This window comes from Larus michahellis, chromosome 6 (genome assembly GCF_964199755.1).
Source record: "Larus michahellis chromosome 6, bLarMic1.1, whole genome shotgun sequence".
In the NCBI taxonomy this organism is placed as follows: domain Eukaryota; kingdom Metazoa; phylum Chordata; class Aves; order Charadriiformes; family Laridae; genus Larus; species Larus michahellis.
Window position 1 is genome coordinate 33,676,862 of NC_133901.1, and position 21,620 is coordinate 33,698,481.

General features: G+C 43.0%; 1 protein-coding gene across 5 annotated transcripts in view; it reads left to right on the plus strand.

The window, feature by feature from the left end:
* PRKG1 (protein kinase cGMP-dependent 1) overlaps window positions 1-21,620 on the plus strand; it is a 530,425-nt gene that overhangs the window by 308,448 nt on the left and 200,357 nt on the right. For all 5 annotated transcript variants that reach the window (XM_074590625.1, XM_074590626.1, XM_074590627.1 and 2 more), the window contains one exon: window positions 18,309-18,414. In XM_074590625.1, coding sequence (XP_074446726.1) covers window positions 18,309-18,414 — 106 coding nt within the window. The remainder of the gene's footprint in view (window positions 1-18,308; window positions 18,415-21,620) is intronic.

Below are 21,620 nucleotides of genomic sequence, written 5' to 3' on the forward strand. Positions count from 1 at the left end.
TTGGAGGAGGGACCATCATGTAGTTCTCTCCTGTCTCGCCATAAAGTTTTCAACTGTCTGGCCTGAGTGTTTGAACCACAGGCCTCAGAGCAGGAGGAGGGGTTCTCCCCAAAAAGGGAGGAGGGGACAGGATAAATGCTGTCCTGTCACTTGGGGAAGGTGGAGGAGAAGACTTCTCTCTGGTCCCATGTTAAATGCTACATGGAGGGGCCAGCCGTTGCTGTCTGTGCTTAGGAAAATATCAAGGCAGTAACGTTTTGGGAAGTTCTCAGGGTGCTTTAAGGCAATGTCGTATCTTCTGCCTCCTGTTTTTTCGTCGGATGAATAACAAGACCTTGTTTTCCAAAGTTGTAACGCTCAGTCCTTCTGTTTCATCAGTGATATTTTGAAATTGCCCTTTTCCATTTCCCTGCCAATGCTCTTTGGTAACCGATGTTATTGCTGCTGCATGACTTTTGCTGTATTCAGTCTGTGGTTGTCCACTGGTTTCCAAATACAGAAGGAAGAGAAGTCCTTTCCCAGAGATTGGGTCATTTCAGGAAGACATAGACACAGAGACTGGAAAAACAAAGCAAAAGGGCTAAATCACGACTGGACATCAAGTCTTACACAACGTTAAGGCTACATAGGAGCGGAAATATCATTAAATGACATATGATGCACGGCAAAGGGTGGGGAGGGAATGGTGGCAGGCAGGAGAAGCTTTTGACAGTCCCAGAGCTGGTTTACCCATGGCCTGGGTAGCAAAACCCCTTCCCCTTTCCCTGGAGGGCCCATCAGTTGTACAGGCTATTTTTAATGATTTAATCTGTGGGCTTTTTTGCTGTGATCAGTGTGCTGCGGAAAGGGAGAAAAGATTTGCTGGAGAGGAAGCTGTCTGCTAATTGCTTGCAGGGTTATCTTCGTACAGCTGGCCTGAAACTACTGTCTCTTTTTATTTGAGCCAGCAAACAACCAGCACATGGTGCTGATTTTTGATCCCCTTCGACCTATTTGGATTTCAAGCCACGCGCCAAAGGGAAAAAAAAAGCTTTGCGGTCTGTTTCTAATTCCTTCGCCAGCAGGTCACCCTGCCAGCGCCGCTTTGCTTGGGAGGAGAGACGCTGGAGATGCCTCCCCACCATCCCCATGGTCTCAGAGGCAGCTGGGTGTGCTGGGAATCTGGGTGGGAATAAACAAATTTAAAACGGCAGTAGATGAAGGAGAATCAGCAGCAGGACCCGGTCGCAGTTATCTGCACAGTGGCTGGGAAGTCTGGATACAGCGAGGAAATAATCCCCCCGGAAGGACATTTTAAATCTGATTAATAGGTGTCAGGTGCTATCGTCTTCTTTTAATAGGGGATGTATTGGATAATAAAAGTGTGGATACTCAGGGCTGGACTGTAAATTCTTCCCAAATTTTTTTTTTTTTTTCGGAAGGAAGGGTGAGCCTGCAATCCCTGCTTTGGCTAGAATTCCGTGTTTATCAAGGAGGCACTGATTTGTTGAATAATCACAGCCCAAAATATCAACTCCGGTACTGAATGAAATATGGACTCCTGAATGGGATTGTTTGTTAAAACTTGTTACAGAAAACGTGCTGTCAAAACAGACAAATGGTGAAGCGGATCAAGCGAGGGAATTTTCTGACTCTTCCTGGAACCAACAGTGCATTTCAGGAGCCATACCCAGCTTGCAGCAGAAATGCCACTCTTAGAGTTTAGATTTTTGTGAAGTGGCTGGTTTTATATTTTACTTTAGCCAGCTATTCCACGCTGCAGAGCAAAAGCTGGTCAAGAACTGAGCAGAAACGTGCCTTTCTCTTTGCTGTGCCAGCAGAAGCGAAGCTGCACTGACACTTCTCCTTCTCATAGGCATTGCACCAGCAAATGCCAGCATTCACTGATGAATTAATGGAGCTATTAAAAGCCTACTAATATTTTAGGCTGTGCAATGATGTGTGAGCCAGAAGAAAAAGCTTTAGCATCCCAGGATTTTCTCCCTATCGTCAGTGTTAGTTTCTCACACCTTTTATTCACCGCTTTGCCACCGGCACGAGCGAGGGTGACCATCCCGGGTGCCCTGTTATCCAGGTAGCACCAGCAGCAGATCCCTAAGGTAAAGACGGTGACCAGGGCAAGATATATGATCATTCCCTGTAATTATATAATAACTAAAATTTGGGGAAAAAAAACCCATAGAATCAGGCTGCATTACCTGGCTTTGCATATCACTCAAAGTGCAGTCCCTTCCCTGTGAAAGCCGAAAGGTCCTCACCCAGCCCTCCTTGAGTGTTTTATTGGGCTGTGGATATGGAGGTTATCGATAACTAGTCTGCATTAGCTCGTAATATTGCTATATTTCTTTTCCCCCAACCAAACACCATGGCCAGCACACTCTTTCCATGGCTCAGCAATTAACAGCTCGAAGGTGTCAGAGTTAATGAGGGGGAAAAAGGAGTTGCAGCAACTGGAAGTACAGAAACGAAGACATAAAGAAAGAGGAGATGAGTCTTTGAGTCATAGCTTAGACCTCAGAGGGAGTGTTAGAACAGTATTATCTTGCCAGAATTTGGTTACTTCTATACAGCACAACTAGTGTTCCTCAGTACCCTTTTTTATCTGTATAATTTATATCACACCACGAGTGTCTGCCTTTGGGTCTTCTGCCCTTTTCCAGGCAGATATCTCAGATACATCTTCCTACCTCAGATACCTCCATCTCCTGTGGATGGGTTCTCGCTTGGGTTTTCCATTTGTTCAATAGACAAAGTCCTCCAAAACGCAGCTTTTCCTGAGGGCAGAGACACATAACCCTGGGGGGGTGGATGTGGCACGCAGAGACATTCATCCAGCCCGTGCTCTGCGCCCTACTCCGTGCTATTTAAGCACAGCTAAACCATTAGGACAGGTCTTTAATACCTGCTGCGTAATACCACGACACCACAGGGTTTATACAAGGCCTAGATTTCTCCAAAAGCAATATTGAGAGGCGGGAAAAAAAGGGGGTTTTCAGTGTCATAACAAAAATAGTCATTTTTCCAGGCAGGTCTGCAACTTGCCCCACGGGGCTGGAGGTGAAGCAGTTTGTAGGAGCGGGTATCTCCAAGCTGGGGAAGCTCCTGGGTCATGGGGAAGAGCGTGGAGAGGTGGACACCCTGTCTGCCAGCTCGGGCACTTACAGGGAAATGGAGGAATTATGGCTGGGATTGCTTTTATAGGCAGTGAGAGGCCATGGAACAGCAGGAAAGGAGAGGTCCAAGCCTGTTGTTGGTCCTCTCATGGCATCCATAAGACACCTTTTGAAAAGCAAATGCAAAGTACCTAGGTAGAAGTGATAGTTGCTGGGGCAAGTTTCTATAAAGTGTGCTTCCTGCAAGTAGATACAATATTCCACTGAGATGCAGTATAACTTTTCTGGATTTCTCGAAATGCTGTTGTTCAAGCTCATATCTGAAAGTTTAGCATTATTTGCAGATGGCAGCAATGGAGTGGTTGTGCACTATGTTAAATTTCAGAATTATATGCAGTATTCTGCTGAAAATACGTTGCTGAATATGGTGCAAGGTAACAAAATCTTCACTTCTGCTGCTGTACTTGGTTGAGTTTGTGCTGACAAGTTTATGTGACTAGTGGTTAGAAATTCAGCGGAATTTTCATTTAAATGGGGAAAAAACAGGGGTTTTTTTTAGTAGCAACATCACAGAGAGTAATTAAAGGTCTGGTCTAAAATAACATTTCAGGCTTGTAGTGAGAGAGAAGGTCAAGGAGAAGGTGGCAATAAGAATTTAAATCGTCAGGTTCAAAACATGTCATGGCTTTTTCACGAGAACGGTATTTGCCTTACAGCCTCTGAAAGGTGGATAACTTGTCCCTCCGTCCCTTTTCCTCAGTGTCTTTTTCACGACGAAACAAATATCCAGCTGGAGAAGGGGAGCACCAGCCCTGGAGCCTTGTGCCTCTCGGACAGGGGTTGTGCCTTGGCTCTGCCTTTTTGCTAGTTAGGAATGCACAAAGAACTCGGTGTTGTGATTATTTCCGTTTTATATTGTCTTACTGGGGCCGTTGCTGCACAGGGGATTATAGGGCTCAGCCGTCATAGATTTTACACTATTCACAGATTAATTTATTCCATCACTTTACTTTACACAGTCCAAAAATTCATCCTTCCTTTACACGCGTGTCCTATTGCTTAGCAGAATAAGATTGATACTAATTCTGCTAATATAACTTCTATATCTATATATATCATTGAGTAAAAAAGAAATTCTTTACATTGCTTTCATACAGACAGACGTGGGTTTGCTTTTCCTTTGTATTTCTATTTTTTTGTACCATCACTTCAGAGTACGTTTTAAGTCGGCATATCAGAAGCCTCAGTGAGCAGCTATGAGCTTCAGTAGCAAAATAAATTCAATACATGGACTCGAACTGACTCGTATGTAAAAGAAGTAAAAGTATATGACAAAGCCCCTTCCATAAAAGCTACAAAGCAGGTCTAAAAACCAGTGGTGTCATCCTCCTTTTGGAAACCCCAGAGCCAAGCGTACGGAGACGCTGCTCTACAGACGGGGGGCGTGTGATGCATTCCAGGAGGCTGCATTAGAAGGGAAGATCCGGGAAACGTGAGCGGGACCCTGGGGATCCCATTAGCTCCTGCAGCAAACTCTGCCCGCTGGAGCTGTAACAAGTTTTTATGCATACCAGGGCTGAGAAAGTCAGCACAGAGATATTTTGGTACTTGTTACATAAAAAAAAACAAACCCCAAAACCCACTCATCTATTCTATATGTACCGCTTTAATTAGGCTTTTCAATCAATAAAAAGCGTCTTACCGGAAAGGTGTCCCTGGTCAATTAGTTACACCTAGTGAAGGCATATATGGCGCTTTTCTCGTTCTTATTGTTGTTATTCATGAATTAAAGCGTCCCACGGTGCAGAATTATAAATGAGAGTGCCTGGCTGTGTAAATGGATTTCCACATGGCTTCACGCTGATCTGTCTGGTTCAATAAGCTTTATGGGAAGTTGGCCGTAGGAGCTACTTCTGCAGCTAAATAGTCAAGTAGCACCTAGAGCTGGGGGGGGTGGGGCGGGGAAGACAGTAAAATAATGGTTTGTTACTTTTTAGAAAGTATCGTTGATTTTGCTAAACGCGAACAGCTCTTCAAAAAAACTGTCTTCCTTGCAAAACCATCCTTGATAACTCAGAGTGGAAAATAGATTTCTTGGATCTGTATGATGTTGTCCTTTGGGAAAAAAAATCAGTCGATGAAGCTGAAACGCCTGCTCATTTAAGGTCTTTTAGTATCAAGGTCTGTTGCAGAGCTCAGTGAGAGACCCTGAAGTAAGGATGGAGAAAGGGACCTCATCACTTTGTGGCTTACTGGAAAGTTCATAGAAGCATAGAATTATAGAATGTGTTGGGCTGGAAGAGACCTCTAAAGGCCATCTAGTCCAACCCCCCTGCAGTCAGCAGGGACATCTACAACTAGATCAGGTTGCTCAGAGCCTCATCCAGCCTGGCCTTGAATGTCTCCAGGGATGGGGCCTCCACCACCTCTCTGCGCAACCTGGGCCAGTATCTCACCACCCTCAGTGTAAAGAACTTCTTCCTAGTGTCTCATCTAAACCTGCCCTGCTCTAGTTTAAAACCATTGCCCCTCGTCCTATCGCTACATGCCCTTGCAAACAGCCCCTCCCCAGCTTTCCTGTAGGCCCCCTTCAGGTGCTGGAAGGTTCTCTAAGGTGTTCCCGGAGCCTTCTCTTCTCCAGGCTGAACACCCCCAACTCCCTCAGCCCGTCTTCATAGGAGAGGTGCTCCAGCCCTCTGATCATCTTCAAGTTGAAACATTTAAACCATCTTTTTCCCCTTTTCCCATGACAGCTGGAGGTCTGTGGAAGGAAGAGGATAACTTCCGCCTGGCTTTAGGTGTTAGCACTACCTTGGGTGGTAATGGAGCAATGAAAGAGCCAATGCTTATTGCAGAGGTAGAGCTGGGCATGTCTGCTGGAGAATCAGTGAATTCAAGAGAGCTGAAGTCTTAGCAGAGCTTTCTACCAGCAGCGGCAGAGATGCTTTCCTCTCTTCTTTTCCAGGGATATCAATGTATAGTGCTTTATAGCTTTCACAAATGTTGTGAGGCATAATAATTGCTTATTGTCTGCTTCAGCTTTCTTTTTAGAAAAGGCATTATATGTATGCTTCTTTTTATTATTTTAACAAGCAGACATTATCTGGCAGCCTTGTATCCTTAGAGCGATATTTTCTTTCAAATAGAGTATGAAATCTCTTCTGTATTTTCCAATCATTCCTAAAATACTCAGCCCTGTTACAGTTTTCAAGCGTGTGTCTCTTTAGGATACCGACTGCTGGCTTTAATAATTCATTTAAACCTTTCCCCCCTATGAATAATCAAACTAGTTCTAAGCTTGGGCAGATCATCTTGAAAATCAACCCCAAGTTCTGCCCTGTAGGTTTATGTTTTCGTGGCCACTCGTTGTATTTGTTTTTTTTACCGACTAGCCAAGCCACACTGCTTCCCAAGATCATTTTTCAGGGTGAACACCGGAACGTGTGTATTTTTCCAATGAGAAGCATGAAAGAGGGTCTTTCATCAGAAGGACCGTCAAAGGGATGCTTGTCCAGCCTTGACGGCTTCAAGAAACACAGCAACTTGCGGGACGTATTTACCCGCAAGATTCTTCCACAAGCCTATTGGCAGTGTTCCTTGTCGGACCCCAGGAGGCACAGGTATTGCCGCCGGGGATTTAACTCTGTTCTTGGGACCTTTTCTCTTTTTGCCCTAATACCGCAAAGACACGTACAATTCTTCTGGCCGATTTTTTGTTCAGTAGCAGCAGAGCAATTCCTCCCTTCCCAAAATACAGGCCCCTGGTGCTGCCCTGCCTGTATCGCAGGAGACTGGTTTCCACATTGGGGAGTCTCTCGTAGATGCCTCATCTCTTTATTATTTTCTTTTTTCCCCATTGCTTTTTTAATGGTCGCCCAGGCTGGCTTCTTCATTTATCAGTGCCCTTCCAAACTAGGGCAGTATTAAGATACTTCCTTTAATTGGTATACTCAGTTTCCTTGTTCTTGGGGCTCCTTTAGGCAACGACTTAGAACTGATTTGTAGGTCTCTTTAAAATGGGAGTATCTTACTTTGCTCATTACTCTTAGACACGAGGTTTCTTGGTAATGCTCTTGTGATCTTGGCACACCAGTGAGGTGATGCGTCCCAGGCTGAATCTCACACCCCCATAAGAAGTTTGGGTTATTTTCTCCTTTTCCTTTCGCAAATAATTGGAGACATTTTACTTCAACTCTTCTTGTGTTCCTTGCATTGAATTAGTTGTTTGAGCAACTAAATTTAAGGCTTCTGACCCGCGTTAGACCCTTCTTGGTTTTCCATTAATCTCACCTGACACACGTCACTCTCCATCAAACTCAAAATAGTACTTGAAAGTATTTTTTGTGGCTTTCAAATTGCTCTGAATAGATTCTTCCTAAACTACTTTGAGGAACTGTTTCAGCTTTCATCTTTTATATGGACGTTCAATACTATAATAAATACAATTTCTTAAGTAGTTTGTGAGCTCTTGCTCATACAAGGTGAGTTTAATTAAAAACCTAGAAAAACTTCTGTATCATAGGAATGTAAGAAGAGTAGAACTACGTTCATACAGAAGGGATGAATAAGAGATGACATAGTAAAGGTTATGTAAAATAGCGGTTCGCTTAAAAAGAGCATATTAGGACATCTAATTAGCAGGTTTTGTAGTACAGATGATGGGGATGTTTTGAAATTCCAGGGAAGAAGACTGGATACAATTAAAGTCTTTGCTAATGCTTAATTAATCCTTGTCACGACTTCTCATTAAGGCCAAGAAGTTATGAGTCTTCAGAAGAGGACTGAGATATTTTTGTGAGGCAATAGGAAGATTGGGAATTGTGTTAGATAAAAACAAATGACAATACATATCCTCAGCCAAACGCTATGGGCCTTAAATTAATAAAAACACTCAGGCTGGAGTTATTGCTGAATAATTCATTAGAAGACATGTAGTTTTCTTTGAAGTGTTGGGTGAAGGTGGTTGTTGGGGCAGAAGGTTGGATTACTCAGTTCACTCTTCTGGCAAGAAAAGTCCTGGGCTCCTACGTAGTATCTAATACAGATTATCGTGCTTAGCACTGGCTGATAGATGTTGTCAGATCTGAAGTGTAAGGGTATTTTACGTTGTAAGCCGTATGATGGAGGAATAAGGATGAAATCCTCTCCACTGAAGTCAACCATTGTTTGTCTTGAAGCTTTACAAGGGCCTTGGGGCTCACACGAGTCAGCTAAACTCCGGTTCCCATTTCTTCATACATATTCATTCCTCTCCTGCTGTGATTTGGGATTTTCACAGGGGGAATCGCCCACAGCAAAAGAATCAGAGAAGGGAGACCTCCCTGGGGTGGGCATGGAGGGACCTTGGGGTAGGACCAGCTCTTCGTCTGAATCACATGTATGAACAGCAGGGACAGCCAGCCCACAGCACAAAAGGGAAAGGTCCCCCCTCGACATCCTTCAGACACCAGGTCCATCCCTGCCTTCAAAGAATAATAACAGCGTAACACGGGGAATGGGATGGATTGATCCTTTTTTGATTTTTGGTTTAAATAGACCGTTTTGTTGACTCCACAGAGCCCAGTCACTTCACTGGGAGAAGGAGTCAGCCCACATTATCCAGCAAAACATACAGAAACCACAGTAAAGCCAATAGTGCATTCTGTTAATTGTCATTAAATATCAACGGTGTTATTCTATTTACTGGTTTCTTACTAAAGATGAAGAGAAAGTGTGGTAGTGATTTCCAGTGAGTCATTTCTACAGTACACCTGCAGCGTTTCATGTTGTTTGCCCCAGTTTTTCCTGGATGTCTTCATCGCGAATGTTACTACCCCTAAAATTTGGTTCGCTGACTTTTTTAACGCTAGAGCGGATTTTATTCTGGTGAAAAAGAGCAGGACTTGTTAATAACCATTTCCATGGGTTTCTTTTCTTAGTCGTATCTGATCTTATCCAGACACATTTCATTCTTATGCAAAGTGTATACGATTCCTTGAGATGTCCGGGGTCTTCATAGTTTATTGTAGTGAAAGCCGAGCTATTTGGAGAACTTTCATTGAGTCATGTCCTTCCTGCTTTGTTTCCTCCTCGCATAACCTGAATATATTATTAGTCCTCACTGAGACCAGGGCTTAAACAGCAGCCAAAACCAGTTCTTTAAAAAGCAATACACTTCTGAGACTTGCGCGTTAATCTGTTTTGGAAAGTTTTATCCACTTAGTATGAAAAAATGCCTGTTTTTGTAAGTCTGCAGCAATCTTGATTCCAGACTGTGACACGGGACCAGCTTGTACTTTGAGTACTAGGAAAGTGCAAATGGTGTGGTGTTTTCAGAAGAAAAAGGGCTTCTTGTTTGTACAAAGAGGAGACTGTTCTACCTGTATCTGCACCCTGTGTAGGTGAGCATCCAGCCTCACCTGCCAGGAGGCTTGGGAGATGGGTTGGAGGTGGCATGCACGTATCAGCATCCTCCTACGAGGGGTTTCACGATTGCTAGCTCTCTTTAATGATGAATAATCCCAGATACATGTGCAAGGGCATCTCTTGCTCTAAACACTCCGGTGCAGTCGTGCCAAAGTGTTGAGGATTTCCTTACCTGACCTCCTCAGTGTAAGGCTCTGGGGTGAAGGGGGAAAGGCTGGGATGGGTTGAGCATGGTGATAAATGCGCCCTTCGCTGCAGCATCCATGGCAAAGCAGAGGGTCTTTGTGATTGAAAAGTCCTGCACATCCAAGTAAGAAATTAATTTTATCTATGTCCTAAGAAGAGCTCGAGTGCTGAAGCAGTTGTTGCCTTTGAACAGCAGTTACCTTCATTCCACCACGTGAGTGATAGAGCCCAGGAGCTGCCGCGCAATGGGGGTTTGTAATGTAATACGGACACTTTTGACATCAAAATTCAAGTTGGTCAAGCTCAGAGAGGGCGACAGGGTAAAAATGTGAAAGGTGAAAGTCAAGTCAAAATCTGGCTCTACCTGCTTCAGGTCGTAGTGATACAGTGATAATTTCAGGTGCTCCCAGAAGTGTGTATCTGTCCTCTGCTTTAAAGACCATTATCACATGGGTGGTCCACAGAGAGGTACGTGGAATGATACAACCCCATCCTGCACTTACACCACAACGCAGAGTTGCCACCATGCAGGCAAAAAGAAGGACATGGACCTGTTGGAACAGGTCCAGCAGAGGGCCACGAAGATGATCCGAGGGCTGGAGCCCGTCTGCTGCGAGGACAGGCTGAGAGAGTTGGGGTTGTTCAGCCTGGAGAGGAGAAGGCTCCAGGGAGACCTTAGAGCCCCTTCCAGTCCCTAAAGGAGCCTACAGGAAAGCTGGGGAGGGACTCTGGATCAGGGAGTGTAATTATAGGAGTAGGGGTAACGGTTTCAAGCTGAAAGAGGGGAGATTTAGATGAGGTCTGAGGCAGAAATTCTTCACTGTGAGGGCGGTGAGCCCCTGGCCCAGAGTGCCCAGAGAAGCTGTGGCTGCCCCATCCCTGGAGGGGTTCAAGGCCAGGTTGGACGAGGCTTGGAGCAACCTGGTCTGGTGGGAGGTGTCCCTGCCCAGGGCAGGGGGGTGGAATGAGAGGAGCTTTAAGATGCCTTCCAACCCGAATCATTCTATGATTCTATAAAACCCCCTGTTTGTAGCCCAGTTCCACAAGAAGGACCACACTGGCGTGTCCTGCTGCCATCCTGACACTGCACCCCAAAAATTGACTGCACGGTTTGAAGCACTGCCGTAATGCCAGCATTGAGCATAACACCACCCCAAGAGCTGGGCATCCCAGAGCACCCTGCGCTCCATTGTTAGGATTAAGATTAGGCCAGCTGGAAATTTTTTGCCTTTTCTTTTTTTCTATTTAATTCTCCATAATTCCTGTCCCACTCTCAGTGTACCAGGAAAAGCCACAGCTCTGGCCCAAGATTGCAAAAAAAATAATAATATTTTCTGCTGTTTCCGTGGGTATGTTTTAATTTTTTATTGCTAAACATTATTTTTAACCAACTGTCACAGTTTAGGAGCACATGGTTATGAACTGTACTGGAAGGAAAAGCGTATTTAGATGTCTATCTATCTCTGCGTGAATGTTGCATCTTTCCTTGTCCAAACATAAAATTATTCTTTTGCACGGTATGAGGTGCAAAATCTCCCTGGGGAGTTACGGGAAAGGACCTACTGAGAGAATGGATAGCATCGGGATGAAGTCGTCATTGTAGCGATGCCATTGTTGTTAGAAACCTGAAACAGAAACGTCTTAGAATAGAGAAATACATTCTTGCCCCAGCTGTTAAATAAATCCCCTCTGTGTCGCTCCATGCCCTGTCCCCAGACGGGGTCTGCTGGGGTTCATGATTCACGGTATGTCTGGAGGGGTGAAACAATTCAGTCTGCTCTTTTTATTTAGTTAAATGTGCTTTTCATCATCATTTTACACGATACACATGACGAAACGCAAGTAACTGGAAATGACTGTGTTCTCCCCGACAGTAATGTGCACAATAATCCCTCCAAAATCAAACCCAAGTGGGAGGATGGGTCAATTTGAGGGGAAATCTTACATCTCATTGCTGCAAGAAGAGCCCCAAGGACATGAAGGTGCCGCTGTTTCCTTGCCTAAAGCAAGATAAACAAACAGTGGGCAGATAAACAAACAGTTATTTGAATAAAATAGTCTAAAAGCAAAAGTGAGGTGATGAATTCTGGCTACAGTGCAAGGCAATAAAAAATTTCAGGTCCAATAACGCCGCCAGCAAGCGCCTGAGCTGAGGGTGATTCACTCGGCGATCCTTGAAAAACTTGGAAAGGCTTCACCAAGCACCTAAAAACTTGGAAAGGTGCTAAAGGATTGCAGGGCCGAATGAGTATTGCATTTCATTTTGGAATAATACACCTATCTGGGCGCCATTCTGGCGGGTTGCTCAGGTTTTAAGGATTTAAAGCATCTTTTAATGTTGTACTGATACAGCTTTGCTGCACTGGCTGTGGTTAAAAGAACATTTTGTGACGGACCTGGCTTTGCAGAAAAGCAACCCATGCTTAAAATCTGTGTTGGGAAGCTGCTTTTTCAACAATGCTATGCAAAATGATGCTTTATTTTCAGGTGCATCTTAGCAGCTGCACCTGAAGGACTTCCCCAGCTGTATTAACGTATAATAGATAATATATTACACACACGTATGTGTTACATGTGTAACACGCGTTCAATATCTTCATCAATGATTTAGACAGCGGCATCAAGTGCACCCTCAGCAAGTTTGTCGATGGCACCAAGCTGAGTGGTGCAGTTGACAGGCCAGAGGGACAGGATGTCATCCAGAGGGACCTGGATGAACTAGAGGTGGGCCCAAGTAAACTTTATGAAGTTCAACATGGCCAAGTGCAAGGTCCTACACTTGGGTCGGGACAATCCTCGTTATCAATACGGGTTGGGGGATGAAGTGATAGAGAGCAGCCCTGAGGAAAAGGACCTGGGGGTACTGGTGGATCAAAAGCTGGACACGAGCACAATGAACATGAGAACATGAGAACAATGCGCACTCGCAGCCGAGAGGGCCAATCGCATCCTGGGCTGCATCAAAAGAACCAAAAGAAGTCTGCTCTGCTCTGGTGAGACCCCACCTGGAGTACTGTGTCCAGCTCTGAAGCCCTCAGCACAAGAAGGACATGGACCTGTTGGAGCGGGTCCAGAGGAGGCCACGAGGATGATCAGAGGGCTGGAGCCCCTCTGCTGTGAGGACAGGCTGAGAGAGTTGGGGTTGTTCAGCCTGGAGAAGAGAAGGCTCCGGGAACACCTTAGAGAACCTTCCAGCACCTGAAGGGGGCCTACAGGGAAGGTGGGGAGGGGCTGTTTGCAAGGGCATGTAGCGATAGGACGAGGGGCAATGGTTTTAAACTAGAGCAGGGCAGGTTTAGATGAGACATTAGGAAGAAGTTCTTTACACTGAGGGTGGTGAGACACTGGCCCAGGTTGCGCAGAGAGGTGGTGGAGGCCCCATCCCTGGAGACATTCAAGGCCAGGCTGGATGAGGCTCTGAGCAACCTGATCTAGTTGAAGATGTCCCTGCTGACTGCAGGGGGGTTGGACTGGGTGGCCTTTAGAGGTCTCTTCCAGCCCAACACATTCTATGATTCTGTGATATAACATAATTAATACCTATGTTGCTGTTTCGTACATCTTTTGTCACTTAAAACTTTGCAGTTTCCCCTCTGTTTCACTGCCTTTGCTGTAGGTTGGATCTGAGCCTGAAGTTCAGCATTTTCAGCTGCTGGGTCCACAAAGAAGAAAAGAACCCAAAAACCAAAACCTTTGTCCTTCAGCAGGCTGGGGACACAGCAACAAGAATAAAAAACTAAGAGAATTAAGCCTTGGAGAGGATCAATAATGCATAGTCCCTATTATTCAGTGCAATAAATGGAGAAAATCTGAATTCTTTCTCTAGTCTTTAAGGAAACATGTATTCTGCCCCTACTGACAACAAAGTAATACTGTGTAAGTGATAGCAGTGTGTACAGTAAAGACGAGATAAATAAAAATTGCAGTTTAAAACGTGGTGCTATGGTTTCAGAAGGCGACATAGCGAAGCCAATCTGTTGCGAATGTCTTTAAGAGTGCAAAGCTGAGGGGGAGAAAGGCAATCTCCTGGCCTTCCTCATCATCAGACTGAAATTGTGCCCTGCCTTGGACGGGGGGAGAACACAAAGAGAAGGTCTGAGCCATTGAATCCATCAGGTTTGTGCTGCATCATGAAGGATCTGCACGTATTATCCTTCACATCCAGAGAAAATACCTTTATCTTGCCTTGCTTTATGTTCCGAGACTTCCCGGCCCATGAGTGAGCCAGCAGACGGGGATAAGCCAGCCGGGACACAGCTGGTTTGGGGACTCTATATCCCCAGAGATGTCTTTTCACCTGTTTCAAATGGGATATATTTTCATAGGGTAATGAATAGGAAGGAAATTTCTTTTTGGAAAAATTTCTTTTTGGAAAAGAAGATTGAAATTGTTTATTGAACTTGTTTATTTGCTTAAATGGGTGATTTTGGTGTAGAGAGGGGTCTGAGTCGTATACTGATATGATCGATTTAAAGAATTTCAGTCTACTTGTTATCAGAAATTAAGTATTGACTATGGTGAACACTTCAAATTTAAACTTTTATGATAATATCTCCACCCACATCCAGTTATGACCCGTGAAATCTTGATTTTTTTTCGCTTTGGCTCTCGCTGCTCTTCCCTGTTTATCCAGGAGTGTTTTCCTTTGGTTTCAGCCCTTGCACCGACTAACTTTCATCTTGAGTTTTGGACTCGGGTGAATCCATTTCTCAAAGGAAGCCTTGCCAGAAAGCGTAAGAAGCTGTGCCTTTGCTGAGGTTAATTTAACCACTTTGTCTTTTAACTGTGTTTTTCTCATCATCTAGTGCCTTTGTTAGGAGCTCACACCAAATCCTCATTTTGATGGGATTCCTCATCTCTAACACCCAATTAAAATATTCTGCAGTGGCTGTGGAATGCCCAGCATCGTCTGAGACCCTCACCTGGAGAGCTATATCATATACTCCATCATTTAAAGGTCTCAGTCCTGGGCATCCCTGTTTTTATCCATGTCTCAGAGTGAATGAGGTGTATATGCAAAAATATGTATTTTATAATATACCTTAGTGTGTGAGTATGCATATCGTTGCCTTGCTACTTTTTTTGCATGCCAGCCCAAAATCTCATTGTCTTCTAGGACATCAGAGAATAAGATGTTCTCCTGAAATCATGCTTCACAGAAAATTTTACCCCCAGCCTCCAACACTCACTCTTTGCAGAGGGATGGACACCTCTCTCTCTATCTGATATGACTCAGTTATTCACGGCAGAGTTGACTTTGTGGTATACAACCCATCTACTATTTTTCATCTTGGGGCACTCATAAATTTATCTCTTTGAAGTTGTTAATATCATAAAATCTTACTGAGTTCATACTGTTCCTTCAGTAACCCTCTAATACCTTTACAGAGGATTTTAAGCATAACAGGAGATGATGCTCACACCTGATTATAAGGGTGTTATTGACATTTAAAGCTCCACTGTGATTAGCCATTATTAAAACATCTGTTTATCATTAGGCAGGGTAAATGTGAATATAAAGCATGAGCAGTGATTATAATTAGCCGGGCAGAAGTGCATTGTCTGCACTTCACTTTTCCTGAGCTGCGTCGTCCTTGTTAGTACAGTTAGTTAGTACACAGCTGTCTATGTATAATTGGGGGATATATATTAAACCCCCATATAATAAAGTATATATTATACATTATGTGACATATACGCTATATATAAAATTATAAATAATCTTTATGTATATGTATGTAATTATATTATATATATTCATATCTATAAATATAGTTATATATATTCATATCTATATAGTGTTGTGTATATATATATATTCATATCTATAAATATAGTTGTGTGTGTGTGTGTGTATATATATATGTATATATATATATATATATAACCTGGCTTACTACAGGTACTTTCAGGGGAATGTGACTTGTTCTAGGCTGGTTAAGGAAACCTCTGGTCCTGGGTTCCCATGAAGATTGTCAGCTGTGGAGATTTGTTTTTAACAGAACCCTTTCTAGCAGCATTAAACGGATCTTCATTTTCCTTGAGAGGTACTAAATTACACTTGCCATTTACCTAAGTGCATCAAGAGACCGAGGGAGAGCCTGCCTAGCACGGGCCGTGCAGGAGTGATTCTTTCTGGTCTTTGGGGACCGATATCAAATATGATGTAGTGCTTCGTAAAACATCTGGGCATCAGAGGAGAATAAGTAAGTGTTTGCTGCTTATCTGGCTCCGTGGTACCCACATGAACCTCAGAGATCGATAGTGTCTTCTCGGCTCTATCTGAACCCATTGCGGGAAGAAGAATCCACTGAGCACCGTCATAGTTCACTGAGTATGTGAAAAATAAAGAGTTAGCTGATTGCCGTCTGTCACTGATTTACGGCATAATGACGTAGAGCCTATCAATGCATCTGAGGGGCCAAGGATGGGGACTGTGCCATTGGGAGACTGTGCTCTTGAATGCTGTGACTCCAACAGGAGTTTGGTCCCAGTCGCCGATCAACCATGTCCGTTAAGGACCAGCTGGCCAGGATTGGTTCTGGGATGAAACCTTTTATTTTTCACAGCTACTTGTTTGCCTAAGATGATGAATCCATTAAAATACCTTGGGAAGCAGCAGCAGATAGAGTTATTTACAGGAAGGTTGTGCTGTCTTTCAGAATTGCATGAGACGATAGGACAGAAAGGTGAATTTAAGTATTTGCCATCTTCTGAGCTTACTCAACGAGTGGTGTCAGCTTAACAGTCGTGCCTTTGCTCCAAAGACTGTATGAAAGAAATATAGGTGACAATGTGAATTTTACTCTAAAGGATGGCTGTACTTTGGAAAAAATACTTTTGATGACCTAATAAGATGTGTTCATGACAGGACACTGGGTTGCTGTTGGATACTTTAGTCCAAACAAACAAAAAAAAAGACACCCAACCCGCATTTCATTCATTATTTTCCCATTCAATACATGTTTTTGCTAAAATATTCAATTATCGGTGTTCTTGCTGTTCATGACTAAGCAAGTCGCCTTTGTACCTTGTGTGACAATCACACATCCCACTGAATACAAACCATCCTCAAATGGCCAGGCTGGCTGAAATCGCCTACGTTTGGTCACCTAGATAGAAAGCGTCTACTTTATGAGGTAGTATTTACCTGCTCTTGGTGAATTTACTGGGATTTTTCTGTGGTTTTATTGACTTGATGGCAACCTTCGTCAGCAGCAGCAGGAGACCATCCTTTTTATTGAGTTCCCCCCACCCCATTGAATAATATTCAGTTTTTCCTCTAGGATAGAGCTCATCTAAAAATCAATTAAAACTCCTATTTTGCAGAAGACAGTAAAAACCCAGCAAAATAGAGATCCCATTCGTATTTATTGTCTCTTCCGCTCTGAAGAAAGTGGAAGACTAATTTATTTTTTTTTACAGAAATCTCTCATACTAAAGCTATAGGTCATTCTTTCCCATCAGTTTGATTATAAAACTAAAAACGCTTCTCGAAAAGGAGTTTCTGTCTTGAAAATGAGAAGAGGCTCTAAATGATGGGATGCGTTCCCTTAGATCTGCAATACGATTTGAGAAGAAAAATTTGAATTTGCACTTTGAAGGCTTTGCATCTTGCAAATGCAGTTAGGGATAAAAATTCATAAAGCGGGGTGTGTGTGAACTAAAGGACCAGCAAATTAAAGCAAAGTCATTTCTTGGGTTTTTTTTTATTCGTGAGAATATTTGTAAATATTTTGCTGAAAGTCTTTTTGCCCATTTCTGTTTCCTGCAGTGAAAGGGGATATGGGGATGAAATTTCTTGCAATTACTCTCTGAAAAAAACCCAACACTTTAATTCATGTACAGAGGTCTTCAGAGTAGTTTTGTTTAACTAAACTGTTTCTCTAAGGAGAAGCTCTATTAGAAACCGTATGTATGCAAACATGATCCTGTTTTCTTTGAGCGTCTGTACTTTATGCAATGGGAATCTGTTATGTTTGGGTTTACAACAGGATTTTGCTTCTGAAATGCCTGGTTTAGTGTATGATGCATGACATTGGCACCTTGGAATTTATCGGAGACCGGAAAACTAAAGTTGGAAAAAAAATGATTCAAAACATCCAGAATTGGTACACGTTCAATAATTAGGATGTGTAACAGGACTCGGTTCTGGAAAACCTGGTCAAGGAGAAATTTGTCATGTACTTTGGGAGTAGGATGAAACCTTAATGAACTTTCCTGTCTCTGAAATAGGATAATGCGCTAAAAATTTCCCCGGGTCCCTTGGTGTCGTAGGCAATGACGTGTCCCAGGTTACGACGACCTGACCCCCTGTTTCTTGCTTGCTTTCAGCCTGCATTGATTTCTTCTCATCTCACAGTTGCTTTTAGGCAATCTTTCCAAAATCTCATGTATTACAGCTGAAATTTCGGATAATTTCGGATTGTTTCTGTGCATGCTTAGCCCATCGTCCAGTGGATGAGTTTTATGTTACTGTTTCGAAGTGTGTACCCATTTTCATGCTTTCTCATAAATGAATTCGTTTTCCTCTGCAGTCACAACAGGTTTTTCAAATTTTGACGTTTTGCTAATTACATTTTCCCCTTGTCTTGTTTTTTCCAGCTCTCGTAAATGTGAAACTTTGGGCTATTGATCGGCAATGTTTTCAAACAATAATGATGAGGACAGGCCTCATCAAGCATACTGAGTATATGGAATTTTTAAAAAGGTATGACACTTGTTTACTTTATCAAAAAATACAGTGAAACTGCCGTCCTCATCTTTTGCCTTTTTTTTTTTTGTGAGTGCAGTGTTTGTTTTGTTTCCTTCTTTTCTCTCCTTATTTCTTTGCTGTTTAACCATCTGTAAGCCATATCCTCCATCCCCAGGAGGGATCTTGCCGTGGTTTAGTTTTCTTGCTGTGGTTTAGTTTTGTTCCTGTTGTGAGTTATTCATTGGCAAAGAGTCACACAGCCAAGGTGTAAGAGAAAAAGCTTTAATATGAGTCATTCAAAGTGTCCCTTATTAAAGAAAATACCCATTAAAACAAAAAAAAACACTCTCCCTAGAGAAAAATCTGGCTTGTAAACTTTTACAGAAAGAAGCAAGTCCATTCAAAGTGTGTTCTTATGCTTCTAGAGGTAAAACATAAGTTTGTAGAGAAGCAAAAGCTGTAGGTTGCGGTAAATAAGGCTTAGAGAAGGAAGAAGAAAGACATAAAGCCAAATCTTTCACTCCTTAAATTTGACTCTCAAGCTTTCCTTGGGTTTGTGCTGCTATCTCAAACTGGAACAAATGCTCCTTGCCAAAGCGGTGTCTAATATCCCAGTAATTCAAATGCACCACAGCGGTGAAGAACAGGCTACATTTCATGTCAGCAAAATAATCCCAAAGGGAAGCATAATGTCACCGGATCCTAGAGAAAGAAATTGCCCAAGTCGATGTGATACCATCATTACTACGATGTTCCTACACCAGGCTTGTCCCAGATCAAACACTCCCAGCTGCATCATTTCCCCCAGAACTGACACCCCTCATGGTGCAGAAGTGGTGTGAGGGGTAAAATTATACCCAAGAGATGATTTCTCTTGATGGTGGATGTGGATGGGATCAAAATCCTTCAGGTTTGGGCTCCCGTTCACCTCTCTCCAGGGGGAAGCCGCACTTGATTGCTTTCTTTTTTCTTTTGGATGTGGCTAATTTTCAGCATAGGGAAATGTTTTAGCCGTTACCGCTTCATTTCCAGAGGTTGCTTCTTTTTTCCAAAGAGTTTTTTTGGGGAAATGCGCTGTTGTAAGATCTGGAAGATCTTACAGCTTGCAAAATAGCGGCCTGAGTAATGATACAGCCCCTTAAAAAGGATGTTTTGGATGAAAAATAAATCCCACACAGCCATATCAGATGACAGGTTACGGGTCTCCCTAGTGTAGGCATGCAAATTTTTATCCTGCCGTGTCATGTGCTTGCTCTACTTTTGTTTCTGACCTGCTTTTTTTAATTTCTTTTCAAACGTAAGCCTTCTAAAATTGGAAAAACGTGCACAGTACATCCACTTGGGCATTAAAGTCAAGGAGCAGCCTGTATTCAGTCAGCTTTAAATCAGTTTTTCTCCAGTTGGCATGGGAGGAAAAAGAGACTTAGAAAAATAATAATAATAATATATAAAAAAACCTTATATAATATAATAAAATATAGATAGAAAAAATAATAAACAGTATACTAACTAAATCTCTGTGATGATATTGTTGGGCAGTCACAAAACTGGGCTGCGCCCCAGGGTGACCACAGTCCTGTGGTCTGCTGGCAAGGCTTTAGGGATGGGGCAGGGCAAGTGGAGCCGGGAAGGGGATCCCATGGGACCGACAGCCTGGACACGAGCGCGGCTGTACCGCAGCTCAGCCAGGACCGTGGGCGAGGAATTACTTGAAGCTCAGGCACCATTAGTCGCTTCCATGTGGGAGCAGAGACCTGTCCAGCTCACCACACTGGTTCTTGGCCGGGTTGACATCCCACCTCCTGGCCTCTCCTTGTGCCCAGGAGTTTCACCTGCAATTCTTTTCAGTCATGAGTAAAAGTGATAATAATAAAATAACGAAACTAAAATAATTGGCCAGGTAGCACGACCTCTGATGAGGACAAGGTGTTTCCCTGGAGAAGACCAGGAGCTCCATGGAGATGTTCTCCTGCTCAGAGGTGACATGAAAGTGTAGTCATCAAAGTCTAGCTTTTTCCAGGTGTCTCAGTTTATGAGTATTAACAAGCAACCTCAGGAGAGAAAACAAAAGCTGTTGCCATACCGAAAGGGTTGAAAAAATCATAAATTCAAATGTTAACAAGCGTTGGCCTTTCTTGTGCGCCGGTGAATGAAACTGAAAAATGAATATAAGATCAGTTCTGGGGGTTAGAGCTTCTGGCTCTCTTTCAAGGCAGAAACTATGCACACTTTAAGCTCTTAAGCTTTGAGCTTTAATAGAGATTTTCTAGAAGATTGTCAAGATTAATTTGGATGCAGGTTCCACAGAGCCTGCCCAGCTTTAATTTTAAAGCAAATAGTGTGAGGAAGAAACTGAGAAGCATTTTCTCACACTGTCTGAGCTTCTTGGACACAGCCTATTACAGTGTGTTGAGATGCGTATTAATGCTCATTAGAAGGCCAAAGGCAAGCAAATATTTTTTTTTCTTTAAATCTTGACAGTTTGAACTGAGGAAAAGATTTCTTCCTAAGCGACAGTTGTAGCATGGCACAGAGAGCTGTAGGAAGGTCATTGCAAAGTATCTGCCCATCGTGTCTTCCAGGTGGGCTCTGCGCATCAATAGCTATCTCAAGCTCAACTTGAATCCCGTTTATTACATTAAATGCTTATTTTTAAGGATGCTTTCCTTCTAAATCTCTTTAAAGAAAAAATAGGTTAAGTCTTCAAAACAAGGAGTATGTCAATTGTTGCCCTTATTCTTTGTTCTTTTTTTTTTTCTTGCCTCTGTCTATAAACGAATGAAAATGCCCTCGTTAAGAAACCAGGTGAAATAGAAACAAAGGTTTAAATGGTACCTGTTCACAGAAAAGCCAGCAGGGTTGGAGAGCATTATTTTCTGCTGACATTGGTCTAAAAAAATTTACCCTTTCTCATCTTGTCATTAGTCACAATAACGTAATGGTCATTGTCCTCAAGAACTTATTTTCACCTATGAACAAAATGCAAGAGAAATTAGGCTTTGGGGGGTGAAATAAGACTATTCATGTATTCTCACTTGCTGGAAATAAGTGCAGTCTGAGCGCGGGTATCACCGGGGCTCCTTGTAGTCATTGTACGAGTTATCACCCCACAACCGGTGTGGTGGTTTTGATGTGTTTTTCCACAGAAGGAACGTATTGATGACATAGGTCAGCTACTGTTTGCTTAGTTTCAACCTTTTATGTCCGGAGGGTGTGTTGCC